The following is a 19012-nucleotide window of genomic DNA, read 5'->3' on the forward strand; positions in this document are numbered from 1 at the left end:
GTACTCTGCATATAAGTTAAATAAACAGGGTGACAATATATAGCCTTGATGAACTCCTTTTCCTATTTGGAACCAGTCTGTTGTTCCATGTCCAGTTCTAACTGTTGCTTCCTGACCTGCATACAAATTTCTCAAGAGGCAGATCAGGTGGTCTGGTATTCCCATCTCTTTCAGAATTTTCCACAGTTTATTGTGATCCACACAGTCAAAGGCTTTGGCATAGTCAATAAAGCCATCATAGGGGACTGGAGTGCAAAAATAGGAAGTTAAGAAACACCTGGAGTAACAGGCAACTTTGGCCTTGGGGTACAAAAGGAAGCATGACAAAGGCTAACAGAGTTTTGTCAAGAACACGCACCGGTCATAGCAAACACCACCCTCCTCCAACAACACAAGAAATGACTCTATACGTGGTCAATGTGTAGAGATGGTCAATCCCAAAACCAGACTGATTATATTCTTTGAAGTTGAGGATGAAGTTACTCTATACAGTCAGCAAAAACAAGACCAGGAGTTGACTGTGGTCATATCATGAACTCCTTATTGCCAAATTTAGATTTACATTAAATAAGGAGGGAAAAGCAGTAGACCATTCAGATATGACATAAATCAAATCACTTACAATTATACAGTGGAAGTGACAAATGAATTCAAGGGATTAGATCAGATAGACAGAGTGCATGAAGAACTATGGACAGAGGTTTATGACATTGTACAGGAGGCCATGATCAAAACCAACCCCAAGAAAAAGAACTGTAGAAGGGAAAATGGTTGTCTGAGGAAGCCTTACAAATAGCTGAGAAAAGAAGAGAAGCAAAACGCAAAGGAGAAAAGAAAATAAATATCCATCTCAATGCAGAGTTTCAAAGAATAGCAAGGAGAGATAAGATAGCCTTCCTATGTGGTCAATGCAAAGAAATAGAGGAAAGCAATAGAAAGGGAAAGATTTGAGATTTCAGAAAACTAGAGATACCAAGGAAATATTTCAAGTAAAGATGGGCACAATAAAGGACAGAGATGGTATGGACCTAACAGAAGCAGAAGATATTAAGAAGAGGTGGCAAGAATACAAAGAGTTCAGTTCATTTCAGTCACTCAGTCATGTCTGACTCTTTGCTCATGGACTGCAGCACACCAGGTTCCCTGTCCATCACCAACCTCCAGAGCTTGCTCAAACTCCTGTCCATCAATCTGGTGATGCCATCGAACCATCTCATCCTCTGCCATCCTCTTCTCCTCCAGCCTTCCATCTTGCCCAGCATCAGGATCTTTGCCAATGAGTCAGTTCTTTGCATCAGGTGGCCAAAGTATTGAGGGTTCAACTTCAACATCAGTCCTTCCAATGGATATTCAGGAATGATTTCCTTTAGGATGGACTGACTGGATCTCCTTTCAGTCCAAGGGACTCCCAAGAGTCTTCTCCAACACCACAGTTCAAAAGCATCAGTTCTTCAGTGCTCAGATTTCTTGATGGTTCAGCTCTCACATCCATGCATGACTACTTGAAAAACCATAGCTTTGACTAGACAAGACTGCAAGGAGATCAAACCAGTCAATCCTAAAGGAAATCAGTCCTGAACATTCATTGGACGGACAGATGCTGAAGCTGACTCCTATTGTACTCCATGGGGTGGCAAGGAGTTGGACATGACTGAGCTACTTAACAACAACAAAAAGTTGTTGCAAGATAAAAAAGAATACAACATTGTAAATCAGTTACCCCCCCCAATTGAAACAGCATATGTTTTCTAATATGCTGTCTAGGTTGGTCATAGCTTTTCTTCGAAAGAACAAGTGTCTTAATTTCATGGCTGCAGCTACCATCTGCAGTGATTTTGGGCAACTATACAAAAAAGATCATGACCCAGATAACCGCAATGGTGTGATCACTCACCCAGAGCCAGACATTCTGCAGCGTGCAGTCAAAAGGGCCTTAGGAAGCATCACTATGAACAAAGCTAGTGGATGTCATGAAATTCCAACTAGGTTACATCTAATCCCAACAATCCTGGTGGGCTACAATCCATTGTATCACAAAGAGTCAGACACAACTGAGGGACGAAGCACAGCAGGAAAGATGATACTATTGAAGCTTTGCACTTAATATGCCAGCAAATTTGGAAAGCTCATCACTGGCCACAAGACTGGAAAAGGTCAGTTTTCATTCCAATCCCAAAGAAAGGCAATGCCAAAAAATGTTCAAACTATCGCACAATTGCACTCATCTCACATGCTAGCAAAGTAATGCTCAAAATTCTCCAAGGTTGTTTTCAACACTATGCAAACCAATAACTTCCAGATATTCAAGCTGGATTTAGAAAAGGCAGAGGAATCAGAGATCAAAATGCCAACATCCATTGGATCATCAAAAAAGCAAGAGAGTTCCAAATCAATGTCTGCTTTTTCTTTATTGACTGACTACACCACAGCATTTGACTGTGTGGATTACAACAAATGTGGAAGATTCTTCAACAGATATTATATATGTAGGATATTATATCTGATGGGATATTATATCGCAGACCTGCTTCCTGAGATATATGTATGCAGGTCAAGAAACAACAGTTAGAACTGGACATGGAACAACAGACAGGTTCCAAATTAGGAAATGACTACATCAATGCTGTATATTGTCACCCTGCTTATTTAACTTTTATTTAGAGTACATGGGAGATGTCAGGCTGGATGAAACACAATCTGGAATCAAGATTGCTGGGAGAAATATCAATAACTTCAGATACACAGATGACACCACCCTCTTGGCAGAAAGCGAAGAAGAACTAAAGAGCCTCTTGATGATAGTGAAAGAGGAGAGTGAAAAAGTTGGCTTAAAACACAGCATTCAATAAACTAAGATCATGGCATCAGACCAATCATTTCATGGCAAATAGATGGGGGGAGGGGCTCAAAATCACTGCAGATGGTGACTGAAACCATGCTATTAAAAGACACTTGCTCCTTGGAAGAAAAGCTATAACCAACCCAGACAGTATGTTAAAAAGCAGAGAAATTACTTTGCTGACAAAAGTCCGTCTAGTCAAAAATATGGTTTTTCCAGTAGTCATGTATGGATGTGAGAGTTGGACTATAAAGAAAGCTGAGTGTCCAAGAATTGATGCTTTTGAACTGTGGTGTTGGAAAAGACTCTTGAGAGTCCCTTAGACTGCAAGGAGATCAAACCAGTCAATCCTAAAGGAAATCAGTCCTGAACATTCATTGGACGGACAGATGCTGAAGCTGACTCCTATTGTACTCCATGGGGTGGCAAGGAGTCGGACATGACTGAGCTACTTAACAACAACAAAAAGTTGTTGCAAGATAAAAAAGAATACAACATTGTAAATCAGTTACCCCCCAATTGAAAGTAAGTTAAACAAAAAAGAGAGACGCTGATAAGAAGTGACTTCATAGTGAAAAATCATTCATTATTTAAAAAATTAAAATGTCTAAGAAATAATTTTAATCTCCAATGTCAATGCTCATTTATAGATTTATACAAAATTTGTAGCAAGGATTTATCTGATATATAGAAACATTTATTTAACCTTGGCAAATTTTTAAATTTTAATTAGTTTCTTTTTTCCAAAGAATATATTTGATTTATATGAAATATAATTTTATAACAAATGTAATCCTTCATTACTGAGAATTTATTTATTTGTTTATGATCACAGCTAACCACCATGCTGCACAAAGTTCCCCAGAACTTATTTATTTTATTACTAAAAGCCTGATCCCTATTACTCAAAGGTTGTCTTTCCACTCTCCCAACTCCTAGGCCCTAGAAAACACCACTCTACTCTCTGCTTCTATGAGTTCAAACTTTTAGGTTATACATATAAGTAATCTCAACTAATGTTTGTCATTCACTGTCTGAGTTACTTTACTCAGCACAATTCCATGTTTTGACTAATGGCAGTATTTCCTTTGTCTTCTTTGCTAAATATTATTCTTTTACATACCTATACCACATCTTCTCAATCTATTCATTCATTGACAGACACATAGGTTTTATTCATATTTTGTTTTTTGTGAATAATACAGAAATTAGCACTGGGATGAAGATATCTCTTCCATATTCTGTTTTAATTTCCTTTGGTTATATATCCAGCAGTGAATGCTGGATAGTGAATTTGTTTTGTTGTTGATATTTTGACAAGCTTCCATATTGTTTTCCAAGTGGCTCCACCAATTTTCATTCCCATCTGGAGTGCACTGGAGTTCTTTTTCTACATCCTTACCAATACCTCTTACACCTTGTCTTTTAATGATGGCCTTTCTAAAAGTTCTAAGCTGGCTTGAAACTCAACATACGAAAAACAGACCATGGCATCTGGTCCCATCACTCCATGGCAAACAGAAGGGGGAAAAGTGAAAGCAGTGATAGATTTTATTTTCTGGGCCACAAAATCACTGCAGACATTGACTGCAGCCATGGAATTAAAAGACACTTGCTCCCTGAAAGGAAAGCTCTGATAAACCTAAAAAGGATATTAAGAAGCAGAAATATATATCATTGTGCTGACATGGTCCATATAGTCAAAGCTATGATTTTCTAATAGTCATGTATGAATATTATTTCATGCTTTTGTGCTCAGTTTTTCCTGCTCATTGAAACTTCACAGACTAAAGTAGTCCAGGCTCCTCTGTACATGGGGTTCACTAAGCAAGAATAATGGAGTGGGTTGCCATTTCCTACTCCAGGGGAATATTTTCCAAACAAGAATACTAGATTGGGGTGCCATTTCCTACTCCATGGTGTGATCACTCACCTAGAGCCAGAAATCTTGGAGTGTGAAGTCAAGTGGACCTTAAGAAGCATCACTATGAACAAAACTAGTGGAGGTGATGAAATTCCAGTTGAGCTATTTCAAAACCCAAGAGATGATGCTGTTAAAGTGCTGCACTCAATATGCCAGCAAATTTGGAAAAGTTAGCAGTTGCCACAGGACTCAAAAAGGTCAGATTTAATTCCAGTCCCAAAGAAAGGCAATGACAAAAGAATTTTCAAACTACTGCACAATTGCACTCATTTCACATGCTAGCAAAGTAATGCTCAAAATTCTCCAAGCTCAGCTGCAATACTACATGAACAAAGAACTTTCAGATATTCAAACTGGGTTTAGAAAAGGCAGAGGAACAAGAGATCAAAATGCCAACATCCACTGGATCCTATAAAAAGCAAGAGACTTCCAGAAAAACATCTACTGCTTCATTGACTATGCTAAAGCCTTTACTGCATGGATTACAACAAAGTGGAAAATTCTTCAACAGATGGGAATACCAGACCACTTTGCAAGTCAAGAACCACCTGTGTGCAGGTTAAGAAGCAACAGTAAGAGGTGAACATGGTATGCTAAAGCCTTTACTGCATGGATTACAACAAAGTGGAAAATTCTTCAAGAGATGGGAATACCAGACCACTTTGCAAGTCAAGAACCACCTGTGTGCAGGTTAAGAAGCAACAGTAAGGGGTGAACATGGTACATTGGACTGGTTACAATTAAGAAAGGAGTACATCATGAGAAATGCCAGGCTGGATGAAGTTAAAGGTGGAATCAAGATTGCCAGGAGAAATATCAAGAGCCTCAGATATGCAAATGACTCTGCCCTTATGGAAGAAAGCAAGGAGGAACTAAAGAGCCTCTTGATGAAAGAGAAAGAAAGTGAAAAAGCTGGCTTGAAGCTCAACATTGAAAAACACTAAGAATATGGTATCCTGTCCCATCACTTTGTGACAAATAGATGTGGAAACAGTGTCATACTTTTATTTTCTTGGGCTCCAAAATCACTCTGGAGAGCAACTGCAGTCATGAGATTAAAAGGCTCTTGCTCTTTGGAAGAAAAACTATGACAAACACAGACAGCATATTAAAAAGCAGAGACATTACTTTGCTGACTAATGTCCCTATAGTCAAAGCTATGGTTTTTCCAGCAATCATGTGAGAGTTGGACCATAAAGAAGGGTGAGCACTGAAGAACTGATGCTTTCTAATTCTGGTGCTGAAGAAGACTCAAGAGTCCCTTGGACAGTAAGGAGATCAAACCAGTCAATCCTAAAAGAAATCAACCCTGAATTTCATGGAAGGACTGATGCTAAAGCTGAAGCTCCAATACTTTGGTCACCTGATGCGAAGAGCTGATTCACTGCAAAAGAACCTACTGCTGAGTCAGATTGAAGGGAAAAAGAAAATTGGGCAGCGGAGGATGAGATGGTTAGATAGCATCACCACCTCAATGGACATGTATTTGAGCAAACTCCAGGAGATAGGTGAGGACATGGTAGCCTGGCATGCTGTAGTCAATGGGGTCACAGAGTCAGCAACAACTTAGTGACTGAACAACCTCAACAACAATTCTAATAAGTGTGAGGTGGGAAAGGTGAGGTTTTGATTTGCATTTTATGATGCTTAGAAGTGTCAAGCCCCTTTTCATGTACCTGTTGGCCATTATACATCTTTTTTGGGCCAATATCTATTCAATAACTCCATTTTTTAAAAACTTTTGCTATTGAGTAATATGAGTTACTTATATCTTTTGTATATTAGTTTCTTATCAGATGTGTTATTTTAAAAATGTTCTCCAATTTGGTATGTTGCCTTTCATTTTGTAGGTCATTTCTTTTGCTGTACAGAAGCTTTTGAGCTTAATATAGCCTCACCTTTTGTTTTGCACTGGTTCCTCGTACTGTTGGTATCATATCCCAAAATTTGTTGCCAATACCCTTGTCAAGAAACTTTTCCTCCTGTTTGATCATAGGAGTTCTGTGGTTTCCGGTCTTATGTTTAAGTCTTTAGTCCATTTCTAGTCATCTTTTGTAAGTAATGTAATATACAGCTCCAAATTCTATTCTCCTGCATATAATTATCTAGTTTCCCTAATACTACTCATTGAAGGGATAACGCTTCTCCTATTGAGTATTCTTCACTTTTTGAAAAATATTATTCAGCTTTATATATGAGGGTTTGTTTCAAGGCTCTCAATCCTGTCCATTGGTCTGTATGTCTATTTTTATGACAATATCATCTGTTTAAAATTACTATAGCTTTGTAGTACAGTTTGAAATAAAAAGTGGGATGCCTTCAATGTTATTATTTCTTGGGACTGCTTTGGCTGTTTGAGATCTCTTGTGGCTTCATACAAATTTAGAATTTGTTTTTCTATTTTTGTGTCCCAGAAGGCCTTAGAAATTGATCACCCACTCCATTCTTCTTTTTCTACCAAGGAACTCTTTCTAGCTGAGAGTTCTCTCTTGGTGCTGAGCAATGCTGCCTTGAGGATGATGCTGGTAAAATAAAACTGTTATCATTTTATTCTTGTGTGATTTATCTCAGGCTTTTTTTTTTTCTTTTTTTGCTTGTTGTTCTACTGTGTTGCTAAAATTTCATACATGGACTTAGAGCATTCCCAGAGGTGATTTTGTTCATAGATAGTGTCTAACTGTTATTTTCTGCCAGGGAACAAGGAGGCTAGGGTCTTCTCTGCCTCCATTTGGATCTCTCAATTTTGCTTCATTCTCTTTCTCTAGTTTTAATTTAAAATATACCAATATAAAATATTTTAAATGAACAAATATAACTCTATTTTTACAAATATATTTCTATTACTTTCTATTTATAAATTAGACAAGCAAATAGCAGAAGTTTCTAAACTGGTGTTGGTTATAACTACATGAGGAAAGCTGAGTGGTTATGTTTTTATGATTTTGTTACATTTCCTAAATTCTTTAGAGTGATAATATCTGCAATTTTTAAGAAATAAAAAGTACTATTGTAAATTAAAAAGCTTATATCTTTTTAACAATAGATAATTTTCTTTAAATAAATGTAGTATTTCTTTGAGGTTGTAATCTATCACTCAGTAGTGGTAGGTGACAAAATAATTTCACAAGATTTAAGAAATATAAAATAATCTTATTTGATATTACCCATGCACTGGTTATTATATAAAATTATCAATTTATAATTGTATAAAGCTGATTATTCCTTCAAAATACACGAGGCTTCTTAAAAATGTATATATTCTCTACTCACAAAGGGTTGTTAATAACTTCTTTCAAAGCATTCAGCAGATCTGCACTTGTCATTCTTCGCAAGTCTACTTCAACAGCTGCCCCTTTTGCTTGCATACGAACAACATTATCATACTGGTCAGCAAAAAAAGGAATTCCAACCATAGGGACCCCATGGTAAATAGCTTCATAGACCCCATTGGTTCCACAGTGAGTAATAAAAGCTCTGGTTTTGGGATGGCCTAAAAATTAAAAAAAAAAAGAAAGAAACATTATTATTCTAAATTGTAAGAGTTTCAGAAACAGAAAACCATGACACCTGCATAAGCCAAATTCTATTAGGTAACATCTTGTATATAATTATGTGCCATGAGAACACATATAAATCCTTATAGGCTCTGAAGAAAGCAGCAATTAATTACTCCAGGCTAAGTATAGTTAGTGATTCCAACAATTAAGTCATCCCACAGACAACTAAGAAGTTTCCTGCAGAATACATGATGGAGAGTACTTGCCATTTGACAAATTATTGCAAGAAGAATATATCAATAAAAACAAAGGGAGGGACTGTAAAAACCAAATATTTTTGAAGATGGGAAAAGGGAGGTGAGATGTGTAGGATTTCAATATGAGAATGTTGGCATAACAGGCTAGAAAGATAGGTTACATCAAGTTCATGATGTACTCTGTTTAAGAAAATAGGATTTGCACTTGACTTTATACTAATATGCAGCCATTTATATTATATATGAAATATAGGTGAGACGGCTTGCCAGATTTTTTTTTCTCTAGAGAAGAGAGGTAGGAGAAAATGGATGAAGAACATCAGGAGTGTGTTACAATATTCTATACAAAAGTTAATGAGAGCCTGATCTAAAAGTACTTTCTCTGACATTGATCCTGAGGAGGGAGAGATTAATCATAAATGCAAGATTTATAAACTTGATATTTATGCTAAAGTTTGACAAAGATCCTTGACCAAGGTCTAGTCAGGTTCCTCTGAACTCTTCTCAACTAGAATTTGATTTTGTGGCTCCACTATCTCTGCATTGCCCAATTTTAGCAAGCATTTACTAGGTCAGTTCAACTATTTGTAATTTTTCATCCAATGAACTTCCATTATGTTCTTTAGGGGAAAATTCCCCACTTTTCCTTTCTGCATACAGAGTTGTATCTCTCTGTCTTATTGTAAAATAAGACTCTCTGTCTTATTGTAAAAGTCCATTGCACTAATAACTATACTTATCATGATGGTCTTGAATAAAGTGTGCATTAGTCTTTAAAAAATGTCATGAATAATCCTTTTTTATACAAAATACTGAAGAAATGTGAAGAACACATTAAAATTTCTTTTTTCTTATTTTAAATATAAATTTGTAGGATATCTGTTATTGAATAATCATTCAGATTAAACTTCATTCAGCTCTATTTATTTTTCTTCTCTTTGGTCTTACCAAGAAGATCATTTTGTGGAATCCATTTATATAGTCGGGTATTGGCGCCTAGTGTTTCTGGTTTCTTTCCTGTGTATCGCCACAGAACCTATTAAGATGAATGTCTTTATTAGAAGATTTTTAGAATCACATCCTATCAGAAGTTAACCTATGATTGATCAGATTTGATGCCTCCAGGCAATACACAAGCAAACAGTCCCCAACAATGAGTGTTTATAAACCATTAACACTATAACCATGTTTTCAAAGGCTTGCAATAATCCTAGTCAATGGCCTTTCATCTTCCAGTTAATTCTAACTTGACCCGATGAAGAAAAATGATGAAGATGTAGATGAAGAAAAACTACAATCTGCATCTGAAAGAACTACATATTGATGTTACTAGGCCACTCTGGTAAAGAGGATTTTTGAAACAAAGATTTTACCTCTTTTGAACTTATTTTTTTACATACTTACCAGTAACATAGACTCATAAAGTATTCATAACTATATTTATCATTTTAAAGTATTGTAAGTCTAGAGTTTGGTGACATTAAAACATCTACAACGTTGTGTAACCATCAACTATATGGCATGGCATCTGGTTGCACGGTCGTGTCTGACTCTTTGTGACGCCATGGACTGCAGCCTGCCAGGCTCCTCTGTCCATGGGGATTCTCCAGGTAAGATTACTGGAGTGGGTTGCCATGCCTTTCTCCAGGGCATCTTCCTGACCCATTGGATAGGACCCAGGTTTTCCACATTGCAAGCAGATTATTTAACAACTAAGGCACCAGGGAAGAAAGCTGAGTGCCGAAGAATTGATGCTTTTGAACTGTGGTGCTGGAGAAGACTCTTGAGAGTCCCTTGGACTGCAAGGAGATCCAACCAGTCCATTCTAAAGGAGATCAGTCCTGGGTGTTCTTTGGAAGGACTGATGCTGAAGCTGAAACTCCAATACTTTGGCCACCTTATACGAAGAGTTGACTTATTGGAAATAACTCTGATGCTGGGAGGGATTGGGGACAGGAGGAGAAGGGGACAACAGAGGATGAGATGGTTGGATGGCATCACCGACTCAGTGAATGTGAGTTTGAGTGAAGTCTGGGAGTTGGTGATGGACAGGGAGGCCTGGCGTGCTGTGATTCATGGGGTCACAAAGAGTTGGACACGACTGAGCTACTGAATTGAACTGAAGGCACCAGGGAAGTCCAATCAGCTCTATGTTTACCTCAAATATTTTCATCATCTATAATATCAACTCTATCATTAAATAACTCCCTATAGCTCTCATTCCTTAGCCCCTGATAATCTCTGCCCTACTTTCCATCTCTATAAAATTGGACTACTCTAGGTAACAGGTACAAGTAGAATCATACATTATTTGTATACATAAATCATACAGTATTTGTTTTCTTCTGACTTAGCATTATTTTATTTCAGGGTTCACGCTTGTTTCAACATATCATAATTTCCTTTCTTTTTAAGGTTGAATAATATTTCACTATATACACATATGTATACATATATATATATATGTATGAATGTATGTAAATAAATTGCAAAGCAGAAATAGAGGAACAGGTGTAGAAAACAGATGTATGGATACCAAGGGGGAAGGCAGGTGGGATAAAATGCGAGATAGGGATTGACATATATACACTACTGATACCATGTTTAAAGTAGATAACTAATGAGAACCTACTGCAAAGTACAGGGAACTCTACTCAATGATGTGGAGTGATCTATATGTGAAGGAAATCCACCGAAATGTGATATATGTATACATATAGCCGATTCACTTTGCTGTATAGTAGAAACTAATACAGAGAAGGCAATGGCACCCCACTCCAGTACTCTTGCCTGGAAATTCCCATGGATGGAGGAGCCTGGTGGGCTGCAGTCCATGGGGTCACTAGGAGTCGGACACGACTGAGCGACTTCACTTTCACTTTTCACTTTCATGCACTGGAGAAGGAAATGGCAACCCACTCCAGTGTTCTTGCCTGGAGAATCCCAGGGACAGGGAAGCCTGGTGGGCTGCTGTCTATGGGGTCTCACAGAGTCAGACACGACTGAAGTGACTTAGCAGCAGAAACTAATACAACATTGTAACGTAACTATACTAAAACAAAACTAAAAACTATTAACCCTCCAAAAAATAAAAAACAAAATAAATTCTTTATCGATCATTTTTCTGACCTGAAAATTGTTGCTCTGACTTGTTCAGCTGCTCAGTTGTATCCGACTCTTTGCAACCACATGGATTGCAGCATGCCAGGCTTCCTGTCCTTCACCATTTCCCAGAGTTTGCTAAAATTAATGTCCATTGAGACAGTGAAGCCCTTCATCCATCTCATCCTCTGTTTCCCACTGCTTATCCAGCCTTCAATCATTTCCAGCATCAGGGTCTTTTCTAATGAGTCAGTTCTTCACATCAGATGGCCAAAATATTGGAACTTCAGCTTCGGCATCACCCTTGCAATGAATATTCAAGACTGATTTCCTTTAGGGTTGACTGGTTTGATCTCCTTGCAATCCAAGGGACTCTCAAGAGTCTTCTCCAACACCACAGTTCCAAAGCATCAGTTTGTCAATGCTCAGCTTTCTTTATGGTCCAACTCTGACATTCATACATGACTCCTAGAAACACCATAGCTTTGACTATAGGGACCTTTGTCGGTAAAGTAATGTATCTTCTTTTTAATGTGCTTTCTATGTTTGTTATAGCTTTTCCTCCAAGGAGCAGGAATCTTTTAATTTCATGGCTGCAGTCAATATCAGCAGTGATTTTGGAGCCCAAGAAAATAAGGTCTGTGACTGTTTCCATTTTTTCTCCATCCGTTTGCCATGAATCAATGGGACTGAATGCCATGATCTTTGTTTTTTGAATGCTGAGTTTTAAGCCAGCTTTTTCAGTCTCCTCTTTCAGCTTCATCAAGAGATTCTTTAGTTCTTGTTCACTTTCTGCCATAAGGGTGGTGTCATCTGCATGTCTGAGGTTATTGATATTTCTCCCAGCAGTCTTAATTCCAGCTTGTGCTTCTTCCAGCCCAGTGTTTCATATGATGTACTCTGTGTATAATTTAAATAACCAGGGTGACAATATACAGCCTTGACATATTCCTTTCCCAATTTTGAATCAGTCCATTGTTCCAGGTCTGGTTCTAACTGTTGTTTCTTGACTTGCATACAGGTTTCTCAGGAGGTAGGTAAAGTGATCTGGTATTCCCATCTCTTGAAGAGTTTTCCAGTTTATTGTAATCCACACAAAGGTTTTAGCATAGTCAATAAAGCAGAAGTAGATGTTTTTCTGAAATTCTCTTACTTTTTCTAGGATCCAAGAGATGTTGGCATTTTGATCTCTGGTTCCTCTTCCTTTTCTAAATCCAGCTTGAATATCTGGAAGTTCTTGGTTCACATACTGTTTAAGCCTATCTTGGAGATTTTGAGCATGACCTTTCTATCATGTGAAATGAGTGCAATTGTGTGGTAGCTTGAACATTCTTTGGCATTGCCTTTCTTTGAGAATGGAATGAAAACTGACCTTTTCCATTCCTGTGTCCAGTGATGAGTTTTCCATATTTGCTGGCATATTGAGTGCAGCACTTTAACAGCATCATATTTTAGTATTAGAAATAGCTTAGCTGGAATTCCATCACCTGCACTAGCTTCGTTCATAGCGTGTTTCTTAAGGGCCAGTTGACTTCGGACTCCAAGATGTCTGGCTCTAGATGAGTGATCACATCATCATGGTTATCTGACTCATTAAGTTACTATGCCTGCTGCTGCTGCTGCTGCTAAGTCACTTCAGTCGTGTCCGACTCTGTGCGACCCCATAGACGGCAGCCCACCAGGCTCCACCTACAAATATGTGTTTTAATCACTGATTTCAATTCCTTTCAATATATAGCCAAGACAGAATGTCTAGTTCATACGATCCTATGTTTAACTTTCTAAGTAACCACAAAAATGTTTTTCGCAGCAGATGCATCATTTTTACTCCTAGTAGCAGTCCACCAAGTCCTATTTCTCTACATTTTCACCAACATGTTATTTTCCGTTTTTTCCCTTCTTTTTCTGATAATAGATATCCTATTGAATGAAGTATTAATTTTATGTGCTTTTGATTTTCATTTCCATAATGATGAATGATGTTGAGCTTCTTTTCATATACGTTTTGACCATTTGTATATTCCTTATCTATTCAAGTACTTTTTCATTTTTCAATTAGATTTTGTTGTTGTTGAGCTGTAGCAGTTCTTTTATGTATTGTGCACATTAATTCCTTACCAGATACATAATTTGAAAAGATTTTCTCACAATCTACATTTTATCTCATTCTCTCGATAGTATCTTTTGATGCAAAAGGGTCTTCATTTGAAGAAGTCTAATTTATATATATATTTTTTCTTTCTGCTTTTGCATTTGCTGTCTTACCTATGAAATCATAGCAAAATCCACTGTGATGAAGTTTTCCCTTAGATTTTTCTTGTAAAAATGTTATATTTTTACTACAAAGTTTAAGTCTTTGATAGATTTTGAGTTGATTTTTTGTAAAAGAGGAGAGTCCAGATTTCTTCCTTTGTATGTGGACCTCAAGGTATTTTCTGCCAGTCTTCTGTTTTTCTCATTAACAGTTGCTCTTTATTTTTTTGCTTTTTTGGTATGCCAGAGGGAAGAAGTGAACTTAGCATCTTCCTAATCTGCTCTTTTATCTACACTTCTATCATAGTTTCTTGTAATCCTTTTTATATCTATAACACCATTAGTAATTTCTGTAGGTTCATTTCTGACTTTATTTGCATCTATTCTTTTTTTCCTTTTTGCCAGTTTAATATTTTGATAATATTGCTGATCTTTTCAATCAACTAGCTTTGGTTTTACTGACTTTTTTTTTTATCTTCTTTTAATCTCTGCTCTAATCTTCATAGTTACTTCCTTCTACAAGCTTTGGGTGTAGTTTTCCTTCATTTTATAATTCTTTAAGGTATAATATTAGAATATTAATTTTAGATCTTTTTTCATTTTAAAGGTAGGCATAGAGGTATAAATTTCCCTGTGATCCCTTCTTCCTCTAAATCTCTTATTTTGATCTCTTGTGTTTTCATTTATTTAAAAATTATTTTTAATTTTTCTTGGGATTTATTCTTTGAGGTATTTATTGCTAACTTCAAAGCATACAAAAACTCTGCTCTTTAATATCTCCATCCAACTCTTTCTGTAATTAATGTCATAAATTACATATTTAATCAGTGTTCCTAATTACATAAACTATAATTGCTTTATGTATTTTATTTTAATTGAGAAAGACAAAATGAATTGGAGTTACAACCAAATTTAGATTGATATCAGCTTTTAAAATTATTTTTGATCTTACCTTTACTGCAGCCATTTTTGTCTCCATGTGGTTTGCTTTACTATCTTGTAGCTTTTCATTTCATCCAAAAAGAGTCCTTTTTGTATTTTCTTATATGCAAAGTCTAATGGTAATGATGTACCCCTCAGCTTTTGTTTTTCTGTTAATGTCTTAATTTCTATCTCATCTTTGAAGGAAACTTTGACAAAATTGCCAATTAACATTTTTTTTTCTTTCAGCACTTAGAATTTATCAATCTAAATTGCAGAGTTTCTGATGAGAAATTTGCTGATCATTCTAGTGAAGATATCTTTTATGTGATGAATTACTTCTGTCTAGCTCCTTTCAGTATTTTTTCATTGTTTTTGGCTTTCAACAGCTTGAATTTAATATGTCTTTGTATAGGTCGTTTTGATTTTATCCTACTTGAAGTCCTCAAGCTTCTTAAACCTGTATATTCATGAAGTATTTCATTAAATCTGTAATATTTCATGCCATTATTTATTTAGTATCCTTTCTGTCCATTTCTCTTTTTCAAGAAGTTCTACAGTCTCTATGATTATTCACAGAAAAGTATCCCGCAAGTGCCTTAGGGTTCATTTTTCTACATTTGCTTTTCTTTCTGTTCCTCCAATTTGATAATTGTGATTATCTTTTCTTCAAGTGTGCTGATACTTCTTCATAGTCATGTCTGATTTGGAACCCATGATGTGAATTTTTCATTTCAGTTATTATAAATTTTTAGCTCCATGTTTTTTTGTTGTTGTTGTTTAATTTTTCCCCTTTATCAGTATTTTACTTACTTTTTACTTCCTTTCCTTCTCTTTATTGTTCTCTTCTTGCCTGGAGAATCCCTATGGACAGAGGAGCCTGGTGGGCTACAGTCCATAGGTTCGCAAAGAGTTAGACACCACTGAGTGACTAAGCACACAAAAGGCAAACATACAGTAAAGACAGGATAGCATCCACACAAAAATGATATCAAAACCACCAATGGTGACAAGTGGAGATTACAGATATTGGAAATGTATTTTTGAAATGATATTTGAAATTAAAAGATCAGCAACTTAAAACAAGTACATATATAGATGCTATACCAAAACCTTATGGGAAATGCAAAGCAAAATCTACAATAGCTACACATATAAAAAAAGAAAACGCAATCCAAGCACAACACAAAGGACAGTTATCCAACCACAAGAGAAGAGGAGGAAAAAAAGAAGGGAAGAAAAAGACCTATGGAAACAAACCCCAAACAATTAAGAAAATGGCAACAGGAACATACACATTGATAATTACCTTAAATGTAAATAGATTAAAAGTTCTAACCAAAAGACATAAACTGACAATTGATAATGAAAACCAGATTCATATATATGCTGTGTACAAGAGACTTACTTTAGACCTAGGGACACACACTGACTGAAAGTGAGGAGATGGAAAAAGATATTCCATGCAAATGGAAAGCAAAAGAAAATTGAAGTAGTGATACTTGTATCATACAAAATAGACTTTACTACAAGGACTGTTACAATAGAAAATAAAGGGCACTACATAATAATCAATGGATCAATATAAGAAGAAGTAATAGTAGTTGTAAACGTATATGCACCCAACATAGGAGACAAATGCTAACAGCTTTTATAAAAGGAGAACCCAACAGTAATACAATAATAGTAGGGCACTCACACCAATGGGCAGATCATCCAGACAGAAAATCAATAAGGAAACACAAGCCTTAAGTAATACATTAGATCAAATAGACTTAATTGATATTTATAGGACATTCCATCTGAAAGCAGCAGAATACAGTTTCTTCTCAAGTGGACACAGAACATTCTCCAAGATAAGTCACATCTTGGATCACAAAGCAAGTTTTAGTAAATTTAAAATAATTGAAATTGTATCAAGCATTTTTCTGATCACAAAGCAATGAGATTAGAAATCCCCTGGGGGTGGGGGAGGGAAGCAAGAAAACACAAACACACGGAGGCTAAACAGTATGTTACTAAACAAACAGTGGATCACAGAGGAAATTTTTAAAAATCTAAGGATTAATGACAACAAATATACAATATCAAAAACATATAGGACACAGTAAAAACAGTTCTAAGAAGGGAATTTTTAGCAATACAATATTACCTCAAAAAACAAGAAAAATCTCAACTAAATATCCTAACCTTAACCTGAAGCAACTAGAGAAAGAAGAATAAACAAAATCAAAGTTAGTAGAATGAAGTCATAAGGATCAAAGCAGAAATAAATGAAACAGAGACAAAGAAAACAGTAGCAAAAATCATTGAAACTAAAATCTGGTTCTTTGAGAAAATAAGCAAAATTAGCAAAACTTTAGCCAACTCATCAAACAAAAAAGGAAGAGGGCTCAAATCAATAAAATCAGAAATGCACAATACAGAAATACAAACGATATTGAGAGTACTAAAAGCAACTGTTTATCAACAAAAGACAATTGCATGACATGGAAGAAATGGACAAAGTCTTAGAAATGTTCAATCTCCCAAGACTGAACCAGAAAAAAAAAAAAAAGAAAATATAAACAAACCAATCACAAGTACTGAAATTGAAATTGTGATTAAAAATCCTCCAACAAACAAAAGTTCAGAACCCTGATGACTTCACAGACAAATTTTATCAAAATTTAAAGAATCAACACCTATCTTTCTGAAACTCTTCCAAAAATTGCAGAGAAAGGAATATTCTGAAGCTCATTATATGAGACGACCATCATCCTGATATCAAAATCAGAAAAAGATATCACAAAAAAGAATATTATAGGCCAATATCAGTGATAAACATAGATGCCAAAATCTTCAACAAAACACTAGCAATCTGAACCCAACAATACATAAAAAGAATTGTACACTATAATCAAGTGGGATTTATTCCAGAGATGCAAGGATTGTCCAATATACACAAATCAATCGATGTGATACACGACATTAGCAAAGTGAAAGTCTCTCAGTCATGTCTGGCTCTTTGTGACCCTGTGGACTCTACAGTCCATGGAATTCTCCGGGACAGAATTCTGGAGTGGTTAGCCTTTCCCTTATCCAAGGGATCTTCCCAACCCAGGGATCGAACCCAGGTCTCCTGCATTGCAACTGGATTCTTTACTAGCTGAGCCACAAAGGAGCCCAAGAATACTGGAGTGGGTAGCCTATCTCTTCTCCAGTGGATCTTCCTGACCTAGTAATTGAATTGGGGTCTCCTGAATTGCAGTGGGTTTCGTTACCAACTGAGCTATCGGGGAATCACATTAACAAACTGAGTAGTAAAGCCATATAATTATCTCAATTGATCCAGGAAAATCTTTTGACAAATTTCAACACATATTTATGATTTAAAAAAAAAAAAGCTCTGTAGAAAGTGAGTCTAGAGGAAAGTTACCTAACAAAATAAAGGCCATGTATGACTAACCTATAGCAAACATTATTTTCAATGATGAAAAATAGAGCATTTCTTCTAAGACCAGAAATATGACAAGGATATTCCCTCTTGCCACTTTTATTCATATAGTTTTGGAGAGAAAGAGTTCTTGGTGCCTCTAGCCCTTCCTCAATACCACTCCTAAGCATTGTATTTTAATGCAATTAAAAATGCAATAATTTTATGAAGATTTTTTTAGATTAAATGTTTAAATGGGTATTACTTCTACAAAGCAAGTTTTGAAAGTAATTTGGATATAAATATAAGAATTGCCATAATTATTTGAAAAACAATTTCTGTAATGGTCTGTTTTATCTAAAGCTAGGGAAAAGGTGTCACTCAGTTATAACCTAGAATGATATATATAAAATTACAGTTTGCTGGAACATTGTAAAGTATACTCTTAAATCTTTTACTGGATTATTAAAGCTTTAACTGTTTAAGAATCATTATTTAGGATTTCATTTAGGATTATTTTTAGGATTCATTATTTAGGATTATTAGCAGAAACATTCAGTTCAGTTCAGTCGCTCAGTCGTGTCTGACTCTTTGCAACCCCATGGATCGCAGCACACCAGGCCTCCTTGTCCATCACCAACTCCCAGAATTCACTCAGACTCACGTCTATCGAGTCAGTGATGCCATCCAGCCATCTCATCCTCTTGTCGTCCCCTTCTCCTCCTGCCCCCAATCCCTCTCAGCATCAGAGTCTTTTCCAATGAGTCAACTCTTCACATGAGGTGGCCAAAGTACTGGAGAGAT

The 19012-nt window shown here is 36.2% G+C and overlaps 1 protein-coding gene across 1 annotated transcript in view; it reads right to left on the reverse strand.

Annotated features, from left to right (window-relative positions):
- The window catches only part of LOC104997410 (UDP-glucuronosyltransferase 2C1-like), a 35078-nt gene that overhangs the window by 5104 nt on the left and 10962 nt on the right, over positions 1-19012 (reverse strand). The window contains exons 4-5 of the mRNA XM_010852126.1: positions 9466-9553; positions 8034-8253 (exon numbers count right to left, since the gene is read on the reverse strand). Coding sequence (XP_010850428.1) covers positions 8034-8253; positions 9466-9553 — 308 coding nt within the window. The remainder of the gene's footprint in view (positions 1-8033; positions 8254-9465; positions 9554-19012) is intronic.

This window comes from Bison bison, unplaced genomic scaffold, assembly GCF_000754665.1.
Source record: "Bison bison bison isolate TAMUID 2011002044 unplaced genomic scaffold, Bison_UMD1.0 scf7180017864308, whole genome shotgun sequence".
In the NCBI taxonomy this organism is placed as follows: Eukaryota; Metazoa; Chordata; class Mammalia; order Artiodactyla; family Bovidae; genus Bison; species Bison bison.